The following is a 24620-nucleotide window of genomic DNA, read 5'->3' on the forward strand; positions in this document are numbered from 1 at the left end:
CCATGCAGGCTTACAGCGTTCAGTACAGGAAGCTCTCTCCAACCATTTGGCCCAGGTCCCTTACAAGGGCAATTACAGAACTCCCCGTGGCTGTATTAGTGAGTGAGACACTCTTAAAGAACAGATACTAATTCTGTGGTCCTCAACAGGTACAGATGACAAAACTTTAAAATGAAAGAAAGAAACTCTATACCAGTGTTGGCGGATCAGTGGACTAAGGCAGAATTTTAATTTCTAAGAACTCCAATTAGCTAATTTGTTTTTTATGCTTTATAAACCTAGACATAAAGTTAAAAAAAAAGAAACCCAAACCCATTGCCACTGAGTCAATTCTGACTCATAGCAACCCTACAGGACACAGCAGAATTGCCCCATACGGTTTTCAAAGAGCCACTGGTAGATTCGAACTGCTGACCTTTTAGTCAGCAGCCAAGCTCTTAACCTCTGCACCACCAGGGTTCCTAGGCATAAAATAAGTATCATTAAGTAATTACACTTTGAAAGATCATCTGGCAGAACCAAAACAGTATTCAAGTTAGCATACGCAGACTTATAAGACCCATAATGGACTGGGTAGAAACCTGCATCTTCGATGTGTATGCCAATGATTTTGATCGACTGTCTCTACAACATACCTATCATGCCTACTTTTCTTGGCAGACAAATCATCTCCAGAAGCAGGTCTTCTCTTTTTCCTTGGTGGCATCACTTTACTAAAGCAGTCCGAAGAACTGCAAGACCGCAGACTTCCTATAAAACAAATAGCCAAAGAGCACAAAATTAAGGTAATACACATTAAAACACTTCCAAAGAATATTATCACTAAGTTACAAACATACATGGCTTTGTATTACAAAGGGTTTTGAGATTATCTGTAAATTCTATAAAGTGAGAAAATGGTTTTCGGGTCCTCTTTGAGAAAAAGTTATAGTCAAGAAACAAACCTAAAAATGGCACAAGTTAATACTTTCTCCTCAAAATCATCCCAGAAATCGAAGTTCAATTTAGTCTTCAAAAATACTAATATAAATCATCTAAGCTTTCAGCTACTCCTACGTATCAATGTTCTTTCAAAAGGAATTGCAGTGGTATCTCATTTCTGCATTTCTGGCACTGGCCGGCTAAACTAGTAACCATGAGTCAAAAATACACACAAGCAAAGTAGTCCCAACACTCTTAAGCTTTAAAGGATATGTGATAAAAAACAGGATTTGGATTTTTGAAAACAGAAGTCTGACGTGACCTTGAACAAAATTTCCATAATACTTCTTTCTGCCGCTTGAAGAAGATTCTGCTACTTTCAGTCAGGGTTTTCAGAAGCGTAACTTTCATTTGGTAAAAGATACTAAACTGTAATAACAGACAAGGGTAACATCAAACACTTTTTGAGAGGTTTTTGTGCAGCAGGTCCTGTTCTGAACCCTTGCATGTATTCATTTAACCTCATAACAAGGCTCTGAAAAAAAGAATCATCATTATTGCCTTTTACTGATGAGAAAATGGAGGCAGAGAGGCTAGATAAGTGGCTAAACAGGGATTCAAACCCAGTCTTTCGCTTCAGACTCCCTTAAACCATTATATATTACAAAACAATTATATAGGCATTATAATGCCCCATCTGTAGTATCTACCTCTCAGGATTTTTATGAGGAAAAAACAACCATTTAATAAGTGCTTGAGTGCCAAGCATTGTACTTAGAACACTGGGGATACAAAGGAACATGCTCCCAGTGTCATAATGGAAGTACCTATACTGTGCTCATGCTTGTCCACCATGTCCATTCAATCCCCACAACAACCCTGATGCAGGTATTGCTATTCCCCTCATTTTTACTAATGAGGAAACTGAAGCAGAGAGAGATTAAGTAACAGCTGGAAAGCAGTACATGAAGCCAAGGTTCAAACCCAAGCAGGCCAGAAGCAAAGCCCAAGCTCTCAGCCCCTGTCTGCTGTTGAATCTCTACAAGCTGAGGCTATAAAAGGGTGCATACACTGAAAACTGGGTTCTGGGTACACCGAAAACCAGAAACTAAGGACAGAGCCCTATAAAGCATCAATACTCAAGGGGCTGAGAAAAAGGTAAAAACCAGGGCCAGGAGAAAACCTAGGACAATGTGATGTCCTAGAAGCCAAGGAGGAGAGAGTGTTTCCAGGAGGGAGTGGTTAACTGCAGCAAATGAGGCACAGAGGTCAACTAAGGTAAGGAGTTGAGGCCCATGCTGGATTTAGCAACCAAGTGCATCAGTGGGGGTGGAAGCCAGACTGCAGGGAGCTGGGGATGGATGTGAAGTGAGGAAGCGGACACAGTCAATGTACACAGCTCATTCAAGAAACCAGCTCTAAAGGAAGGGAGAGAGTTGTAAGTGGCTAGTTGCCACTACCTGGGAAGAGCAATGATGAGAACTGGAACCCAAATCCCAATTCCTTATTTAGCACTCTACCACTGTACCAAATTCCCAGGGAGATGTGCTTCAGGAAAATACCAGTCAAAAGTACCATCTCGGTTATTAACCAGGACTATATACGGTTGCTATGAGTCAGAATCTGTTTGACAGCAATGGTTGGGTTTTTTTTTTTTAAGTGGTGCAACTGGTTAATGCACTTGGCTGCTAATCAAAAGGTTGGACGGTTTAAGTCCATTAATGGTGCCTAGGAAGAAAGGCCTGGTGATCTACTTCTGAAAAATCAGCCATTAAAATCCTATGAAGCACAGTTTTACTCTGACACACATGGCTGCACCATGAGTCAAAATCGAATCCAGCACAACTGTACTTTTTTTACAGCCTAAATCAGCCTTCTGCTTGGTGCCCAATACTAGAAAACTCCTAAGTTCAAAGATCCTGCTGACCCCTTTAGCACAGAGCTAGACTCCAAAAAGGCCTAAACAGATGGCTCTCAGCCACCTTATCTCAGGGCCCAGCCTGATCCTGTCCTTCTAAGGGTGGGAGTAGAGGGTTCTGTAGGGACACACGGCACACCTACACCTCCCTTCCCACTGTATTAGAGAGAACTGAGGGGAGAAAGAAAGAGTCAGAGAAAGTGCTGCCCCCCAGCACGCACAATTTATTTGTCTTCCTTGTACAATATCGTTGTTAGGTGCTGACCAGTCAGTTCCGACTCACAGCAATCCCATCCACGTACAACAAAATGAAACACTGCCTGGTCCTGCACCATCCTCACTATCATTGCTCTGTTTCAGCACATTGTTGCAGCCACTGTGTCATTCCGCCTCACTGAGGGTCCTCCTCTTTTTTGCGGGCCCTCCACTTTACCAAGGATGATGTTCCTCTCCAGGGACTGGACCCTTTCTGATAACATGTCCAAAGTATGGGAGACGAAATCTCGCTATTCCGGCTGTACTTCTTCCAAGACAGATCTGTTTGTTCTTGTGGCAGTCCATGGTATACACAATATTCTTCACTACCACCATAATTCAAAGGCATCAATTCTTCTTCGATGTTTCCTATTCATTGTCCGGCTTTTGCATGCATATGGGGTGATTGAAAATGCGGCTTGGTCAGGTGAGCCTTAGCCCTCAAGGTGACTCTTCTGCTTTTTAACACTTTAAAGAGGTCTTCTGCAGTACATTTGCCCAAGGCAAGAAATACATCTTTGAAATCCCTGACAACTTCAATATTTCCTCTGTTTATCATGATGCTGCTTATTGGTCCAAGTGAGGATTTTTGTTTTCTTTATGTTGAGGTGTTATCCACACTGAAGGCTGAAGTCTTTGATCTTCATCAGTAAGTGCTTCAAGTCCTCTTCACTTTTAGCAAGCAAGGTTGTGTCATGTGCACAGCACAGGTTGTTAATGAGTCTTTCTCCGATTCTGATGACCCATTCTTCCTCATATAGTCCAGATTCTTGGGTTTGCTCAGCATACAGATGGAATATGTATGGTGAAAGGATACAGCCCTGACGCACACCTTTCTTGACTTTAAACCATGCCGTATCCCCTTGTTCTGTTCGAACAACTGCCTCTTCATCTATGTGCAGTTTCTGCATGAATACAATTAAGTATTCTGGAATTTCCATTTTTCACGTTATTCATAATTTGCATAGTCAGTAAAAGACAGGTAAACGCCTTTCTGGTATTCTCTGCTTTCAGTCATGATCCATCTGACATCAGCAATGCTACCCTCATTCTACATCCTCTTCTGAATCTGTCTTAAATTTCTGGCAGTTCCCTGGGAATGTACTGCTAAAACCATTTTTTAATTTCTTTACCGTAACTTTACTTGCATGTGATATTAATGCTATTGTCCAGTAATTTCCACATTCTGTTGGATCACCTTTCTTTGGAATGGGCTCAAATACAGATCTCTTCCAATCAGTTGGCCAGGTAGCTGTTTTCCAAATATCTTGGCAAAGACGAGTGAGCGCTTCCAGCATTTCATCTATTTGTTGAAACATCTCAGTCGACATTCTGTCAATTCCTGAAGGTTTGTTTTTCACCAATGTCCTCAGTGCAGCTTGGACTTTTTCCTTTAGTACCATCAGTTCTTGATCATATGTGACTTCCTGAAATGGTTTAATGTCAACCAGTTCTTTTTGGTACAGTGGCTGTGTATTCCTTCCATCTTCTTTTGTTTTTTCCTGTCATTCAATTTTTTGTCCACAGGATCCTGCAATATTGCAACTTGAGGCTTGAATTTTTACTTCAGTTCTTTCAGGTTGAGAAACGTCGAGCATGTTCTTCCCTTTTGGTTTTCTAACTCCAGGTCTTTGCACATTTCATTATAATACCTTACTTTTTCTTCTCTAGCTGCCTTTTGAAATCTTCTGTTCAGCTCTTTTACTTCATCATTTCTTCCATTTGCTTTAGCTACTCTATGTCCAAGAACAAATTTCAGAGTCTCTTCTGACATCCATTTTGGTCTTTTCTTTCTTTCCTGTCTTTTTAATGACCTTTTGCTTTCTTCATTTACGATGGCCTTGATGTCATTCCACGACTCGCCTAGTCTTCGATCATTAGTGTTCAAATGTGTCAAATTTATTCTTAACGTAGTCTCTAGATTTAGATGGGATATACTCAAGGTCGTACCTTGGCTGTCGTGGACTTGCTCTAATTTTCTTCACCTTCAACTTGAACTTGTATATGAGCAAGTGGCCTTTTCCTCAGTCAGCACCCAGGCCTTGTTCTGACTGATGGTACTGAGCTTTTCCATCGTTTCTTTCCACAGATGCAGTCAATTTGATTCCTGTGTATTCCACCTGATGAGATCCATGTGTATAGTCACCTTTTATGTTGGCGAAAAAAGGTATTTCTTATGAATAAGTCATTAGTCTTGTAATCTCCCACATTGTTTCTATCACCGAGGCCATTACCTTCCAACTACCGATTCTTCTGTGTCCAACTTTTGCATTCCAATCACCAGTAATCATCACCACATCTTGACTGCACGTCTGATCAATTTCAAACTGCAGAAGTTGGTAAAAATCTTCAATTTCTTCATCTTTGGCATAAGTGGTTGGTTCATAAATTCGAATAATAGTCATATTAACTGGTCTTCCTGGTAGGCGTATGGATATTATCCTATCACTAACAGTGTTGTACTTCAGGATAGATCTTCAAATGCTCACTTTGACCATGAATGCAACCCCATTCCTCTTCAATCTGTTATTTCCAGGGCAGCACACCATATGTTGTTGGATTCACATGGCCAATACCAGTCCATTTCAGCACATTAATGCCTAGGATATCAATCTTCAAGTATTCCATTTTCGGCAACTTCCAGTTTTCCTAGATTCATACTTAGTACATTCCATGCTCCGATTATTAATGGATATTTGTAGCCGTTTCTTCTCATTCTGAGTCTTGCCACATCAGCAAATCAAAGTCCCAAAAGCTTGACTTTGAGGAGGCAGTGGTTTCTCAGTAGTATTTTGAGTGCCTTCCAACCTGAGGGAAACCCTGGTGTTGTAGTGGTTAAGTACTATGACTGCTAACCAAGAGGTCAGCAGTTCGAATCCGCTAGGCGCTCCTTGGAAACTCTGTGGGGCAGTTCTACTCTGACCTATAGAGTCGCTATGAGTCGGAATCGACTCGACAGCAGTGGGTTCCAACCTGAAGGGCTCATCCTCTGGCACTATATCACAGAAGGTTCTGCTGCAATCCATACGGTTTTCACTGCCCAATTTTTTAGAAGTAGATTGCCAGGTTCCTTCTTCCCAGTCTGTCTTGGTTTGGAAGCTCCACTGAAACCTGTCTACCATGGGTGACCCTGCTGGTTTGTGAAATACCAGTGTCATAGCTTTCAGCATCACAACACCATGCAAGCTCCCACAGTATGACAAACTGACAGACAGGTACAAGTCACCTTGTACAAATGGTAGCTCTCTTTACAAACAACACTAAAACACAGAAAAAGGTCCAGAGTTGCACTGTGCCAACATACAAGAAAAAGATCTATTAATGCCTTGAGGTGGGGCTTGCAGAGCAAAAATGCATGCCCTGCCTAGTTATAAAGCTTGCCACACTGCTCAGAAATGAAAAAGTCAACTCCATCTCAAATCTCAACAGTTGTTTTTCTTGTGTATGTGTGAAGGAAAAGCACTTTGTTTCAATAATGGCCGTGGTTTGGTTCTGAGCATTTGGTCTGCCGGTAACCACTGCCTTTCACGAGTGCTTGCAGAACATAGCAACAAAGGCACCCGTCTCTGCAGCCACAGGGCATCACATGCTAGAAGTAACACTGTTTACAATAACGTCTTCACCAATAAGGCTAATTCACTAGCTCCTCTACTACCTGCTGCTTCACAGAAACACTAAGTGTTTCTACTGAATCCTACTTTTCAAGAGAGCATGCTTTTGGTAAACATACAAATAGGAGTTAACCTACTTTTTTAACTTTCCATTATGCTTTTTTTTTTTCTCATCGATAAATGCTTTCTGCTAAAAGTTTTGCAAATCATTTCTTCTTGCTTCTGATAGAATTTATTTACATTTGAGACCCAAGCCATCCCAAATTTGACATTTTATTCTTTCATTTACTCAAAATGCTTACTTTGTAGCTGAGGGCCATGCGTTTCTTTAAATATCTCCACTCTAATCACTAGCAAGCGACTCTTATGGGGCCACTTTTCACCGCGTCTAGTCACTTATGTTCATTACAGTTCAGGTACTCACCGACTCACAAGAAGAATGCATCCAACTCATAATGCAATGAAATTATAAAGGACTTTAGATTATGGCCCAAAACAACACAACATAGTTCTGCAGGTAGAATCTTAGACCCATGAAGGAAAAACGCGAAGTCACAACTACTATAGTCACCTTGGCTACTGAATACCTAGATGCTAGGTTCATTAAGGCAGAAGACATGGCTGATATCCCAACTCTCCCTGTTAAGTCCTGCCAGACAAATGGCCAAGGAACATCCTGGCCAAATGAACACTTTATTAAAAGTTAGAATACCTGCTCCTGATACGACCTAAATTCCTACTCTGATGAACTGGGCATTATAACATATGAAATTCACATACCCCTCTCACCCTGTGGCAGGTAATAGAGCAAGGTCTCTTACATGACCATGATGCAGTAAAACCATGAAATACATAAGCATGTAGCTGTGTAATACCAAGAATTTCCTCATGTGGTGGCAGGCAAGCCCCTGAGTGGTGACAAGGCCCCACCCCTGGCCGTACTGTATAAAAGTTAACAAGTCTGTGGCTCTGAGCCTCACTGAGCTTCCATTTTCCAGGTACTCCTTGGGAGGAGCAGGGGACTACTGGGGAGGTGTATCCACCTACATGCCTGTTACCATTATCTCATATTCATCCTCTACACTGCAATTCTCAGCGATCTTTGAACCCAGACAGACCAGCCCCTTGTGATCTGCCGTAGCTCAGCCCCTTGGATTCAATACCTATACTCGAAGGCAAATCTAGAAAGCCCATACCCACATTCCCTTGAGCACTCCCTTGGTTCTACCCTGGCTTCCTGCATGGGCTGGCAGGCTCTTCTGGCAGCAACTTCTGGTTGCCTCCTAACATCTGTTCTCTTCTTCCTGAACAGTACAGAATCTCAACTTTTATCTGTATAAACAGCTTTCCACCTTAAGAGCATATTTCCCTGTCTCCCCTGTAGCCTAACGGAACCATATAACTAAGCCCTAGCCAAAAATATTTAAGCAGAAATGTTGTTAACGGTTTGTGCTCAACTACTAGTCTGAATATTGATCGTTCAAACCCACCCAGAGGAGTCACTGAAGAAAGGCCTGGTAATCTGCTCCATGAAGAGCACAGCCAAGAAGACACTATGCAACAGTTCTACTCTGTAACAGGTGGGGCTGTCGTGAGTCAGAATCAACTCGATGGCAACAGGCTTGTGTTTTTGGGGGGGTCGTAAGGTACTTTCAGGTCACTCCCTCTTAAAAGGGAAGAGCCCCACCATTCTTCTACAGCTACAGCCCCCTCCTCCATCCTGCTGCCTGTAACGCGGCTGCAGCTTCACAGTAACCTTCACAGTAACCTTCACGGTAATCTAAGACCATAACCGTAGTGGCCGCACCCTAGCGAGAGTGGGGTGGAGCCCAAGTTTCCAGCAATTTTGTCGAGTTGCCAAATCCTGCCTTGGGTTACCTACCTCTAGGCTTTTTTATGAGAAAAGTCAAATAATTTGGGGTTTTCTGTTATATGGAGCCAAACCTGATCCTAACATAGCTCCTAAGCAAGAGACTCCTCCAGGACAATCAAGCCATGAACAAGACTGAAACTGAAAAAAGAAGTGAACCAAGGAGAAGGGCTAAAAGTGAGGAAATACAGGACGATGGTTTTCTGATTATACTCCCTTTGTTCATTCCTCTAAAGGTTTGTGCCCTCCCCTGTAATGACCCTATTTTGTATCTTTACGGAAACCCTTTTCCCCTTAGTCTACGTATGACAGAGAAGCCTTAATGAATTCCTTTACAGCAGTGGTTCTTAACTTTGCTTTAGGGACCTCTCTGAGTACTTGATAAAAGCTCTGAATCCTCTCCTTCTGAGAAACAGTCAACCTTGCCCCTGACATTTTGCATACAGTTGTGGGGAGGGGGGAAGGGCAGCTGGTTGTAGACCCCCTGAAGGCCATCAATAGATCTCTAGACGCAGACATGTGCAACAAACAGTAATTTGAGGTTAGAGGGGAATACTGGGGAGGAAGGGCAGAGTTAAAGATAATCATGTCAAGGACAAAGCAGATACTCAACACATTGGTTTTCTTTCCAGCAATCTTTTAAACCAAAAGACCTCCTTCACTATCAACAAATGCTTTAGATAATGACACAATCACGACAGTAGTGAAAGGTTTTAGGCTACATAAAAATATTTTTTTTTACTGTACTTTAGATGAAGGTTTACAGAGCAAATTAGTTTCTCATTAAACAATCAATATACATACTGCTTTGTGACACTGGCTGCCGACCCCACGACATGTCAACACCCTCCCCTTCTTGACCTTGGGTTCCCCATTACCAGCTTTCCTGTCCCCTCCTGCCTTCTTGTCCTTGCCCCTGGGCTGGTGTGCCCATTTAGTCTCATTTTGAAAAATACATTTTTTAATGTTGAGAAAAAGTTTACTTAAAATGATAATTTGTCAAATCCTCAAAATAGAGAGAGTACATGACTCAAAGTTGTTTGTCCCAAACTTGATCCACCAACATAGCTCCTGGCATCCTGAGTAACAGCAACAACTTGGATTTTTCAAATGGGCATACAAAGATATTCCTTCATTTAAAGAGCCCTGCACGGTTCATCTATACGTAAAAAAAATTTAAAAATGTTTAAAAACATTACTGTCACATAAATTCCAACTCTTGACAACCCCATGTGTTAGAGAGTAGAACTGCTCCATAGGGCTTTCTTCAGCAGATCATCAGGCCTTCCACAGCACCGCTGGGTAGGTTCAAACTGCCAACCCTTAGGTTAGTAGTCTAGGGCAAATCGCTTGTACCACTCAGGGACCTTCACCTGTGCATACTCAGTAGCTAATACAGTATCTGGCTTACAGTAGATGCTCAATAAATATCTGTTAAATTAATGTGCTCCTAAAACGTGTAAATCAAGTTCTGCTAAATAAAGCAGTAAATTTCCAGAGTTAAAAATTAACACTTAAGAATAAACAATATACCCTCACTTCAGATTTTTGTTTTCAATTTGCCAGTAAGACAAACACTTGGCTTTAAGTTTCTCGACAGGTAGGCTATTTTTTTTTTAATACAAATATTCTAAGATTTGTTTGCTTCTTAAAATAACTCTATAGTAAGTCTTTTTGTAATAAAAATACTTAAATCTAAATAATGTTTTACAATGATGTATTTATTTGTATCACTAAATTTGGACTTCAATGGCTCAGAACCTGTATCATTTAATCCACTTCAATTAAACTTTATCTTTAAACTAAGAGGGAAAAAAACTTAATACACAAATAATATAAATAAAAATGCTATGGAATATTTCCCTGCTTCAGAGAATGAACTATTTTAATCCTTTAAAAGTGCCTACTTAGATGAAAACAATAAGACATAAGTACAGGCAAAATATTAAAGGTGCTGTGTTAATATATTAATAACTACAAAGCACTTTCATAATTATCTCATTTATCTTTGTAAATCTAAAAGTTGTTATTACTGTTCCAATTATACAGATAAGAAAACGAACTGATAATATTAAGCACCTGACAGTCCTAGCTCAATAAATGTTTACAAATAAAAGTGACTCTCTAATGAACGTTAAGAAACCCAACTGCAAATTTTCATTCTTTGCCAATCACCCAAGAAAAAGCAGTAATGAAAAAGATTTCAGGGATCCATCTTAAATCTCATTACAAATGTTTTGCAGGTATATAAGAAAGAGGAAAAGCCTTTTTATAATAATAATAATAAAGAAAGGCAAAGGAAGGGGTAGAGAAAAAGACTCTCAACCAGTAATCCCAAGTGTAAGTAATTCTCCTTAGTATTACATTGGCTGCTGTTCCAGTGTCCAGTCTAAGCATTTCTATGTTAGATGAATAGTGGATCTGAAGTCAGTCCTTCCACCATTAGATGGTCTTCCTTAGTGTGGTATTTATACGACCCTTAGAATCGCAATAAAAATTGTATGTCATTTTTACAAGGGCTATGATATGACCTTAGGCTTATTTCTTTTTGGCTATAATCAGTGTTTAAAGAGAACAAATTATTCTATTAACTGATCGTATTTTCAAATACATCAGAAAGTCAATACAGCTTTTTCTTCCCACATTAAAGAATTAGAAATACACTATTCTGTAAACACTTTTCAACAAGTCTATCCCAATATTTGCTCTAGAAAATCAATTTAAAAAGCAACTTGAGTTCACCTGCATCAGATCAAAAGCCATTTAATGTCTATCCAGCTTGTTGTTTTCACAATAATTTAACTAAGCAACTTATTGCAAATAATTTTTTCAGTAGGTGCTTCACTACCCCCACCCCCACCCCCACTCCCCCAACCAAGTCTTTTTGCTTTGTGGGCCTCAAGTAAAAAAAAGTCTTGTCATTATTCATTTCCTGTAAGACATATCAAATTGTATAGCCAATTTCTAGTCATCCCCAAACTAGATGTCTACGAACAAGAGAATTTTTCTTACTTTTCCAAACTTAGTACAAATGCAAGTTCTAATACAAAAATCTCACTGTCGTATTTTTCATACAAAAGAGTTTGCTGTATTATAGCCTTTGTTACACTTAAAGACATTTTACATGATTTGCTCTTAACTGGTAGCACTTTCAAGCCACTTCAGTGCTTTTTATACAGCTGTTTCACCTCATTATTTTACTGAACAATGTCACAAAGATACAGTAAGGTATGTTACTAAATAATATTGCATTTTAAGACATCTTCTTACCTGTACTTAATATTTTATTTCATGTCCTTGAACGGATCGTTAAACTACTTGCATGCCTGGATAAAACTATTAGTTTCTAAATGTACAGTTTTTATTCTACTATGCAAGACAAGAAATTTCCTTTCTTTTCTCTCTAAATAATATTGACTTAAGATATCTATCATCTTCTTTCTCGTTTCTTTTTTTTTGTCTCTCAGTTTGGCTTTTTACAATATACCCTATTTTGGGACACGCCTCCAAAATCAACCACTCATTCATTCTCTCTTTTTTTGGTGGGGGGAGGAAGGTTGGGAGCACAAAAGAAAATGTTACAGGCTGAAGACAGCAGCCTCTTTTGCACTAGGTTCAGCTCCTCCACATAAAGATGTTGACATTATTCTTGTAATACTCTTGTAGACTATTGTTGCGCCAAGAAACAAGCACTACAGTAATTAAACCTTCTCGGAAGATTTCCAAACACGATAGATATTATGTAGTTTAATTTTTAAATGTACTCTGCAGATACAGTAACCACAAGGGGATGCTATAACCAGATGGGGAAATAGTAGTAAAATGTACTACTCCAAGAAGTTACTAACACTAATTGACACCAGACACTTGCGAGGTACCAGGCACTGCACTTGCATTTCATATACCAAACATCAGACACATCTCCTGTCCCTAAAGGCAAGAGAGAAGTCATGAGGCCAAATAGATTTCTCTCTTTCTTTTTCCTTATAGTGCACAGATATTAAATCACCAAATTTCGAGTTAAATATTTAGATGGGAAATTACTACAACAACAAAAATAACTTAAATCAGAAGTTTAAAATTAATGTATGGAATTCAGAGTCTCTGGGTGATATAAATGGTTAACATGCTCAGCTCCTATTCAAAAGGTGGCCGTTCAAGTACTCCCAGAGGCACCTTGGAAGAAAGGTCTGGCGACCTACTTATGAAAAATCAGCCACTGAAAACTCTGTGCAGCACAGCTTTATCCTGACCCACATGGGCTAGCCACAACTCAGAGTTGATGCAACAGCAATTGGTTTGCATGGGATTCACAGGTAAGAAACAGAACCTCAGAGCCTTACAAACACAAAAATCAGTTCTGATAATACTACACCAATTCTTATATTTAAAAAATCCATAAAGCTCACCAACACAGTGTTCCAGAATAAGAGAGAAATGTGTTGTTAATTCTTAACTATTAAACCTGGCCTTGAAATTTTTATTTCAGCATTATTACCCACAGTCCTTGCTGTTGAGTTGATTCCAACTCATAGCAACCCCACAGAACAGAGAAGAACTGCCCCATAGGGTTTCCAAGGCTGTAATCTTTAAGGAAGCAGACTGCCACATCCTTCTCCCGCTCAGCATTATTGGCAGTAGCTAATAGTTAAACACACTTAAACGTGTATCAGTAGGAGACTGGAGAAACACAGATCCAAGAATTTGAAAATTATGCAGCCACTGAAGAAGAAAGCAGATTCTTTATAAATGTGTAGGGACCCTATAAGACTGAGGAGAACTGCCCCACAGGGTTAGGAAAAGATCTCCAAGATTTACTGAGTGACAAAAACAAGTGGCACATACAAGTGTAAAATATAGTAATAATTGTTATCACTATTATTATCATCATCTTCGGGAAACAAATATAAGAAACTTAAGAGCTACCTCTGGAGAGTCAAATGTGGAGTTACTAGCAGGAGAAGGGGCTAGGGATTATAGAATGGGACGACATTCATCTTCACATTTTGCTTTATACCTTTTTAATACTTTTTTTTTTTAACCACGTGCATTCATCACTTTTTAAGCCATTAAACAAATTGTTTTTAACTGCCACAGAAAGATCAGGCTCGGAACACTCCTGGCCTTGGTCTCTGTCCCCTACTCACACTCCTCCCCGTTGGAAAGAAGACTGTCAAACCGGAGATCCAGGGAGAAGGAACTGAGCAGAGGGGCCCAGCCCCTTCTGAACTCTTTCAGCTCTGCCTGACACTAAAGGAGCTCAGGCATGTCCACTGCCATATACAGAGCGTGAGGGAGGGACAGCAGGTATGCTGGCCTGTGCTTATCCAGTTGTGGCAGTGACTGGGTATAAGGCTATCTAATTCAGGGGAAATACTGAGAAGTCTTGCTGCATATCTAAGCCATATTTTCCAACAAAACTGTTACTTTAATCTCCATCTGATTCTTGTGCCTAATTCCCAACTGGTTCTGAACCAATCTGGAGAGGAGGGTGGGGAAAGTCCTAAATTCCAACAGTCTCCAAGATATATCCAATGAAAAATGAAAAGATTCTATATAATATGTACAGTAAATCACACTGATGCAAAATAAAAAAAATAAACACCATTATAAAACATATACGTGTATAAAAATGTCTGAAAGAAACATAATTAAGTATTGAACTGTGGAGAAAGTGGCAGGGTTGGGAGACCAGCTGTGAAGAACTGCCGCTTTTTATTCTCTTTACTTTTGTGCTATTCAAAATTCTCTAGCAAGCATGTATTGATATACTACCGTCATAATTTTCAAAAAATGTTAAATGTATTTTAATAATGCTTGCTGGAAGTTAGTAGCTATAAATCAAATACAAGTTTCTGAACTTCATGATTATCAACAGGTTCCCAAAGTGTGGTTCCCTGATCAGATGCAGGGGCATCACCTGGGAGCCTGTTAGAAATGCAAAGTCCAGGGCCCCACCCCAAACTCAGAAAATCAGAAACTCTGGGGGTAGAATCTAGCAATCTGTGTTTTAAAAAGCCCTTCCCGGGTGGTTATAATGCCAGCTAAAGTTTGAGAACCACAAGGATAGAGAAAAATTTACAATAACCAGACGTCAACTTCCCCGTTCATAAATCCTCAAGGCCTGTACAACGCACATATTCATGCGCACATGCACACAACTATCAAATCATTTTTCAGCTCATTCAACAAACATTTATGAATACCTTGCAAACTACATTACTTTTAAACTGCATTACCATAGCACCTTTTTGTATAAACCGTTTCAGTAGAGAAATGCTATCTTGAAACCACTAAAGAGAATCCCCAGCCCCTTTCAAGGCATCAAACAAAGTGCTCTGTCATAAACCAGGGCACCAGAACAGACTTCCTACTGGGAAGGAGCTGTAACATGGCCGCCTCTACTACACTCTGGAAAACATCTTCTACCAAGGAACAACTTGTAACAGAATGTAGCACGAATGTAGAGCATTCTTAGCTAGTATTTCTCCTTCAGAACTTTATATTAGAGCATTTATTTAAAATTAGTGTTAGAGAAAGGTAGTAGCTGCATAACATTATAAATATAGTAAATGCCACTGAACTGTTCACTTTAAAGTGGATAGTTTTATCTTAAGTGAATTCCACCTCAATTAAAAAAAATTAATGCTAACATATAAGAATACCTGTTTGGTGATCGTCTTGGCCAACGTCTTCTGTTAGGTTCTGCAAGAAATATGTTCATTATTACCAAGAAATCACATACCGTACAGCAAAGTTTTAAATTCAGTGGTTTCATAAACAGCTAATATCTTAATATCCATTATCTAAATTTTTATCATATACACTTATACAAAACAACTACTTTAAACAGTTGGTAGTTTTGTCTTTAAGAGACTGACTTACTAGCTTATTAAGGGTGTGGTAGATCTTATGAATATTTGCCAGTGTTGACAGATGAGAGTTCAGTTGAAAGTCTTTAAAAGAAAAAGAAGAAAATTTAGCATTATTTATTTCCCATACTACAAAAATACTGTAAATGAACAGAAAGTTTAGAGGTAAAGATAACAAATACTTTGATACAAGTGAACAGTATCTCAATTAATTTATTACTTAGTAAATAAAAAACATAAAATTAACCCATCTCCTAGAAAGAAAATCTGCAAAGTTAAATTCCCAAACAAATGTTAAAATTAATGAAATTTTCATGTGAATTCTAAGGAAAAACAAAAAATATTTCAGTGGCTGTAAAATTCTGTCAGCAGTGAACTTGAACTTAGCAGAAAAATATCAATAATGTTACCAAATTAAACAAATCACACAAATAGAAAACTGATTTCCTGAGTGAAACATTATCTTTTCCTCCCCCCAAAATCACTGGTATGTTAAGCAAGCTCCTGGAAAGATAACAATGGAGAAAAAAAATGTATCAACCATTGGGCATTTCTCACAATATATTTTGTTGACTCAAATACAACAGCAAGAATGTGACCTAAGCCCCTCCCCCTCCCAGTAAACAGACAAGTCAAAGAACTATCCTGCACACTCCAAGTCTGAAGGGCTGGGGCTCAGTGGTATGTCTACAAAGTTACTTGCAAGCATGGCAATATTAAAGCACATCACAAAACCAGAAACACAGAAGCAGAAATTACCCACATTAAGAACCATAAAGAAACACTCCAAATCAAAGAATGTATCCATGTATCCTCTCCAATAATTTCAGAATTACACACTAAATCCCACATACAAGATTAAATTACTCCATCTTAGAATCCTGTACAACATAAAACTCTAAATTAAATTGTGAGGCTTTTGAATCTCTAATTTCAAATTTATAAAAAGTATACTTTTTTATACTTGCATACATATTAGTTATTCAAATATAAGCTAAAAATATAGGAATAATTTCACATTTGAATAAGCATCAATAGAAGTATTTTTGTAAAACATCAGAATTTACATTAGTCTCTTTTCTTCCCTATCATAAAGGTTAGTAAAGGTTAGTCTGGAAGTAACCTTGAAATGATAGCTCATTACTGTAACTTTCCAAGTTACGCTATTCTGGGGAAAAAAAAAAAAAATCACCCTTCAATGGAATGTTCAATTTGGGGCACGCATCAGATCCAAACAGCAGATGCTACAATGTAAGTTCTCTGTGCTGGGACTGGACTCTCTGGGCTGCTACTGTGAATCCTGAAAGCCAGCTAACTTCCCTGCCAGTATTTATAAAGCTTTATTTTTACTTCTAAAACATGCTGGGAATCTAGTTCTGGTCAGGCCTGAGGGGCAGAGGGGCCAGCAGGGAACAGAGCCCCTGGATATTCACATATTAACTGATAGGAAAACATACACACACACAGGGCTCCAGCACACACACCCACACACACAAACACACCCTCCAGCCTGCCTGGCAGCAGTCACTGGCCTGAAACTACAATCCCATCCTTCAAAGGACCAGGGCCAGGGTTTTTGGCTCAAAAACACAAGAGCAGGGCCTCAGGCTCTAAATGGGCCTAAGATAAAGACGCATGTTATTGTTTGGTACCTGAATGGTTCAGCCATGCCTGAGGTAAATGACATAGTAATGCGGCACAGAGTCTGGCTTTTCCCTCTTAATTCGTGCAATTGCACAGAAAAGGTCAGAAAAGCATTTGAGGCATATGAATGCATGTATGTGTGTATTTATTTGCTTTTTTTAATAAACATGGAGAGGGGTCTCTAAAGCTAGAAGAGACAGTCCTCTCAGGACACACAAGAGGCTGTGGGGAGCTTGAACTCTTATGCCTGCCCGCACCAAAAAATAAAAACTAAGGAAACTTTAGGCTCCAGATTCTCTTCTCACTGAGGCCACAAAGGACAGAATCTCATTCTTTTTTCACCAAAGCCAGAGAGGAGCAAAGAAATAAAGGGGCTTGTCAAAGACCATTCAGGCAATGAGGTTTCCTGACCCCATGCTGTGCTTTTGTCATTTCACCACCCTGCTGTTGTTGACTCAACTGTCGAAATTCACATAGAGAATCTAAACAAATTAAAATAGCTAAATCCTTCTCCCTCCTTTACATGAATATGGAGGAAGAAGAAAAGATGGTAAACACAAGATGTCCTCAAGCTGGAACTCCAGAACTTTCATGAACTGGGCCAGACCCATCCTTCCAAACTTTTTTCACCACACTATTCCGCAAAACCTTCCCTACCCACAACAGTGAGACACACACACATACACACTTGCCCGCGCACACACATACACACGCACACACACAGTTCCTGCCGAAATACTACTGCGCTTCACCACCTGATTCTGGAGTCTTACAGCTGGCTCAATTCTCGGATCTATCAGTTATTTAACCTAAATCTTAGTTTCTTCACCTATAAAATAAGGGTGAGAACTTAAAAACAAAAAGACAAACAACCCAATCAAAAAAATGGCCAAAGAACTTAGACATTTCACCAAAGAAAATACACAAAATGGCCAACAAATAAATACTCAGTATCATTAGCCACTGAAAAGCAAACCTGTTGCCGTCAAGCCAATTCCAACTCATAGCGACCCTGTAGGACAGAGTAGACTGCTCCACTGGGTTTCCAAGGAGCAGCTGGTGGATTCGAACTACAGATCTTTTTGTTAGCAGTTCGTTAGCAGCCGAGCTCTTAACCACTACACCACCAGGGCTCTACCTTAGCCATTAGGGAAATGCAATTCAAAACTACAATGAGATACCATTTTACCCTGACTTTTTTTTTTTTTTTAGGAAAGCTAAGGTTAAAATAAAAAAAAACAAAACCATACACACAGAAAACAACAAATGCTGCCAAGGATGTGGGACCCTCATTCATTGCTGGTGAGAATGCAAACTGGTACAACTGCTATGGAAAACAGATTGGTGATTCCTCAGAAGGCTAAACATAGAACTGCCATATGACCCAGCAGCTCTACCACTTGATATATACCCAAGATACTTGAAAGCAGAGACTCAAAGAGAAACCTGTACACTAATGTTCACTGCAGCACTTTTCACAATATCCAAAGGGTAGAAACCACCTAAATGTCCATCAGCAGATGTATGGTTTAACAAAAAGTGGTATATACATGCAATGGACACAGGTAGTGGATGCACAACATGTGTAATTAATGTCACTGAATTTTACGTGTAAAAATGTTGAATTGGCAAATGTGTTATATTTACCAAAATAAAATAATAAAACTTAAAATGAAATGAAGATAAATTCTCAGTGTTGTTATAAGGATGGAAATAAAAGTATCAGACACCCATCACAATGCCGGACGCACAGTGTTTAATAAAAGAAATAATCACTGTATTTGTTTATACCACTCTTCATACAGCCATCTAAAATGGTCTCTACTTTCCCTAGATCCAGCACAAGCCCCATACCAAAGACCCCCAAACTGGAGATCATCTGTGATTGAGGTGTATGGTCTAAGATACATCTCTATAGCCTACAAGGGCACTGCTGTATTTATATGCCACCAACAGATGTTCATAATGATGGTTGCAGATAATCCAAACACACTGAAAAACACATACAGGAGTGTTTAAGAACACATTTGACATATTAAGTTTCACTTTACAGGCAATGTGAGAAAAACGCTCATTTTACCAACCACATAATATTTATCAGCAATTCTCCATTTCCACACCTAATCCCTACTACTACTACCATCACCCCATCAACACTGTACCTCCTCACCCCTCAAAGAAAGAAAAGATACCAGTAGTGTAATTTTTCTTCAGTTTCACCAGAGTAACGAGAAGCTAAGGAGGAGACACTAAATCAGGGAAAACCTACAAAAATGGTCTTAAAAGATAAATTCGAAGGGTTAACACATATTGGATCTACGGTTCATCTGTTCAGTGCTCAGAGCAAGTAATAGGCCTTGAAATCTAAAACAGATTTCAAATCCTTAAGGCATAGCTGTTAAGGGTAAAGATCTAATGCTTTACAGAGAGCATATTTAGGAAAGTACTAACTGATTCATAAAAATCTCCTTCTGCTCATATTTCAGTTCCAAAGGATAGATGCTAGGTTAAGTCGACTCTCTTCCACGATCAAATGGCTCTCCACAGAAAGCACTGACTGGACACAACGCTCCTGTGTGACATGCAAAATATATCCTGTATTAAAAGCAACAGATGGCTCTGCAAAAAGGCACAGTAGGCCTGGTAAATAGCTTGCCTACCTGACTTCTGATTATTCTTAAATCAACAAATGCTGACTGGTCATGCAATTTTTTTTTTTTTTTTGTCATTACCATTTGCTGTGGTCTACATAATATAAACTCACCCACCCAGTGCCATAAAGTTCATTCCGACCCATAGCAACCCCGTAGTGTTTCCAATGCTGTAAATCTCTATGGAAGCAGAATGCCACATCTTTTTCCCACAAAGCTGCCAGTGGTTTCGAACAGCCGACCTTTTGGTTAGCAGTCAATCATTTTAACCATTACGCCATCAGGGCTCCTTATAAAAGGAAGGCAAAAAAAACTGCAACTTAGGGAGTCAAGGCCCATTCCCCTCAAACTACCCTAGGTGAAGAGTCCCACAATACAGGCAGAGATATAAATATTAGAAATAAAACAATTATCAGTAAGTTTAGGCAATGACTGTCATCTAAAAGAATCAAATTTAAAAATTAACAGTCCTAAATAGGTGTTTACTCCAATAAGGGGATCTGATACAGCATTTAAAAGGAGAAAAACCACAAGCTTCCTTTTATACCAGAAACAACCACCTGTAAAATGTAGTTGGGAAAAAATTTCAATTACAATAGCAACAAAAAGTAATATCCTACATACAGGAATAAACTTAAGAAATATGTAAGATACACATGAAATAAAAGCTTATCGAAAGACATAAATGTAGAGACATATTTCTGGAACGGAAAGACTCAACAGTATAAAGCTATCACTTCTCCCTCAACTAAACTACAAATTAAATGCAATCAAGTTCCTACTTCCCCTGCCCCCTAGTTCCTCACCCCAGAAAAGGTGTGGGGAAAAGGAAAGGAGTCAGGCAAGATTGGCAGATTGATTCTAAAGTTTCTCTGGAAGAAAAATATGGTAGACTTCCCAAGAAATTGTTGAAAAAGAAGAATGAGAATGAACTTGCCCTAACAGCATAAGGCAGACATTGACAAGCTTTTTCTGTAAAGGGTCAGAGAGTAAATATTTTAGGTTTTGTGAGCCATATAATCTGTTGCAACTACTCTATTATAGCTCAAAAGCAACCAAAAACAATACATAAAAGAATAAGTATGGTTCGTCCCAATAAAATTTTATTTACAGAAAGTAGGAGGTGCACCTGACTTGGTCCATGGGCCATAGTTTACCAATCTCTGGTAAGGTACAGAATTAAAACAGGATGGTACATGTTCAAGAAGATAATGAAAGAAACTTAATAAACATAATGTGTTATTATGTATGTAGAAACACACATATATTTGATAAAAATGGAATTTCAAATCAATGGGAAAGAGGTAAGATTATTCAGTAAACCAAGGGGCAACTAGCTAGCAATTGAAAGAAAATAAAGTTAATACCAACCTCACTCATCTACAGATAAACGGGGAAGGCATTTAAGGCAAAAGGAAAGTTCTTATCATGGTTCTGGGCCCTGCACACTGTGCCTCCTACCAATCTCTCCAACTTCATCTCCTACCCTTCTTCCCTGCACTCACTCCGCTCAGTCACAGTGGTCTTTCTGCTGTTCCATGAATACTCCCAGCACACTCCTTCCCCCAACCCCAGGGCCTCTGCATATACTGTTCCCTTTACCCTGAACCCTATTCCCCAATTACTGCATGGCTTGCCCTGACATTTTATGAGGTTGCCGTTTAAATATCACCTCACAACTTTGCATGACCAGCAAACAGAACCCCTTCTCATTTATCACCTTTTGGTGCAATGGATCGCTTTTATATGGTCTTTCTAGCCACGGTCTGGTAACGCCCACCAAGTCCCTGGCAGGAATGTGCAAATAAGGTGTATGGAACTCTTAACGTGGGAACCGGTCAGTTTTGTCATCCTGCTAGGCTTAAAAGGAACTGTCCTAGAGATGGACAGGAGGGACTTGACTACCACAAAGACAGAGAAGGGAGCAGAACATGACCTTTGGACTCCAGGTCCCTGTGTTGAGAACCTCCTAGACCCAGGAGACAGAGAGAGAGAGAGCTGTACTACCAGAGATGGCGGGAAGCAGTGGCAGAGAAACAGTGGCAGCAAAGGCAGCAGAACCAGGAGGACAGCAGGAGACGGCACGGTGGGCTTCCTGGCTCACAGAGCAAGAAAGCTGAGCATCTTCTGATAAGAGGCTCGCTGGCAGAGTGGGGTGTATCTGGTCACTTGCGGGAGCTAGGCTCACTGTAACACAGAGTGAAAGAGCTGAGGGCCTTCAGGCAGGAGGCTTGCTGGCAGATTGGGGTACCTCTGGGCACTTGGGGGAGCTAGGCTCACCGAAGCAGAGAACAGGAGAGCTGAGCACCTTTGGGTAGGAGGCTTGCTGGCGGAGCGTGGTGCCTCTGGGCATTTGGGAAAGCTGGACTCGCCAAAGCACAGAGCGAAAGACCTAAGTGCCTTTGGGCAGGAGGCTGGTTGGTGGAGTGGGTTGCCTCCAGGCACTCGGCAGAGTCAGGCTTCTTGATCCACAGAGCGAGAGAGCTGAGTGTCTTCAGGCAGGAGGCTTACTGGCTCCTATCAGTGAAGCTAAAGAGCTTTGTAACACTTGCCTGAGCAGGGCAGAGGCTGAGCTGAGAGGCTGAGGACCAGAAAGAGGCCTGCCTATGGGCACGGAAGAGAAGAGGCTGTCATGATCAAAGAACTGTATCCTCAATTATAACCTGTTACTTCCCTAATAATCAATAACTCTAAGTACAGTTTGTGGGTTCTGTATGGCCATTGCAATGACTCATCAAGCCCAGCAGGGAAGTACAGAGTGCCATGGGAGAGATAACTGGTATCAGAAGTGGTAAAAAGGTTGGAGAGAGGAGGTATGCCTGACTTCGACATCATAGGAATCTGCCTTAGGCTCTTGATCTTGACCCTCCTTCCCCCTATGCGAAGTGAGATGAGGAGGTCGGACAACACTGCCACCACATCATTTTTACACACCTCAACATGCTTTACCTTCTTTACAGTAGTTAGCACTAGCTGACATTGTATCACGTATTTGTTTGCCATCTTCCTCTCCCATTAGAATTGTGAGCTCCGCCAAGGCCAGAACTTGGTCTTGTTCACTGCTGCAACCCCAGCACCTATAACAACACTTGGTACAATTACCAAAAAAACCAAACCCATTGCCATTGAGTCGATTCCGACTCATAGCAACCCTATAAGGCAGAGTAAAACTGCCCCATAGAGCTTCCAAGGAGTGTCTGGTAGATTCTAACTGCTGACCTCTTGGTTAGCAGCCGTAGCACTTAACCACTATGCCACCAGGCTTTCTGGTACGCATTAGGTGCTCAATAAATATTCAAGGAATGAACAAATGCAGACGCAAAGGCACCAACATTTATAATTTGATATGTTTAGGGAATTTCAAGTGCTTCCACATTGTTAGATACTCAAATGTGAGGAGTGGCATGGCAAAAGAGGAAGAAGCTCAAAAGGAAAGCAAAGGTCAGAAAATGAAGAACTTGTGAATCCTGTTAGAGTTTAATCTCCTGAAGGTGTATATATCCAAGTGGGTCACCAGAGAGTACATAAATGTAACAGATCAACATGGGACATTTAAGCAATATCAATTCCCCTCAACAGTAATTCATCTAAAACAGTTTTTCCTGAAAACAAACACCATTATGACACAAGACTTTAAAGAATTGTCACTGCTTTGAACTATGCTCCCAGCACCCTGAGAGCTTCACCAGCCTCTGGCCCAGCAAAATGTTGGCAAAGAAATTTGAGAAGAACTGCTGTGAGAGTCTGGGTGCCACAAAAGTGTCTTAATCAGCAAAGTAGTTTCAAAAGATCACTCTAGGGTACGTGTGTAGCACAGTGATGGGTGGCCTGGATTTGGAAGAGCCAGTTACGCAAATCAAAGATGCACCGCACTGGGCATATCCGCTGCAAAACATCTCTTTAAAAGTATTAGAAAGCAAAGATGTCACCTTGAAGACTAAGGTGCTCCTGACCCGAGCCATGCACATGAAACTGGATGAATAAGAAGATCAAAGAAGAACTGACACCTCTGAATTGTGGCATTGATGAAGAATACTGAATATACCATGGGCTGCCAAAAGAACGAACAAATCCGTCTTGGAAGAAGTACAGCCAGAATACTCCTTAGAAGCATGGATGGAGAGACAATGTCTCACGTACTTTGAACACGTTATCAGGATGGATCAGTCCCTGGAGGACATCATGCTTGGTAAAGTAGAGGGTCAGTGAAAAAGAGGAAGACCTTCAATGAGATAGGCTGACACAATGGCTGCAACAATGGGCTCAAGCATAACAATGATTGTGAGGATGGCGCAGGATCGGGCAGTGTTTCGTTCTGTTGTACACAGGTTCACTATCAGTTGGCACCAACTCAACGTCACCTAACAACGACAACAGTTACACAACTACTGGAAGCCACTGAGGTGGGAAATGATTAGGTGAGACAGTAGCAGTATGGGTTAAGAAGAGACATCCTGAGTACAATGGAGTTGCAGCAAGTCCTTATTTAACTCACACAAATTCAGCTTTATTCATGAGGAGGGGGGGAAAGAGAGAAAAAGGAAATTTCAGTTGTTCAGGCAACTGTCTTCCCTTCTACTTAATGAGCACAAGACAGGAAACAGGAATCCACTAGACCCTTGGTTGGTTTCAGTTTCCATGTGCCAATCACACGTTGCACATCTCACAATACTATATGAGTTTCATATTTAAACGTATGTCTTTTTCATAAAACATGCCCCCTAAACGCAAGCCAGCTGTTTCAACTGGTGATCAACTGAACAGCTAGGGATCTGTTCCAATGCTGGAGGAAAGAACTGGCTTTGCTGGATTTATCTGAGACACATCTTCAACAGGGTACCTTCTGAAAGTACTTCCAAGGGTATTTTAATAGAGGTG

At 40.2% G+C, this 24620-nt stretch overlaps 1 protein-coding gene across 1 annotated transcript in view; it reads right to left on the minus strand.

Annotated features, from left to right (window-relative positions):
• Nucleotides 1-24620, minus strand: part of DCUN1D4 (defective in cullin neddylation 1 domain containing 4) — a 97921-nt gene that overhangs the window by 52970 nt on the left and 20331 nt on the right. Inside the window, 3 exon segments of the mRNA XM_049886258.1 lie at nucleotides 636-750; nucleotides 15241-15280; nucleotides 15461-15531. Coding sequence (XP_049742215.1) covers nucleotides 636-750; nucleotides 15241-15280; nucleotides 15461-15531 — 226 coding nt within the window.

This window comes from Elephas maximus, chromosome 5 (genome assembly GCF_024166365.1).
Source record: "Elephas maximus indicus isolate mEleMax1 chromosome 5, mEleMax1 primary haplotype, whole genome shotgun sequence".
In the NCBI taxonomy this organism is placed as follows: Eukaryota; Metazoa; Chordata; class Mammalia; order Proboscidea; family Elephantidae; genus Elephas; species Elephas maximus.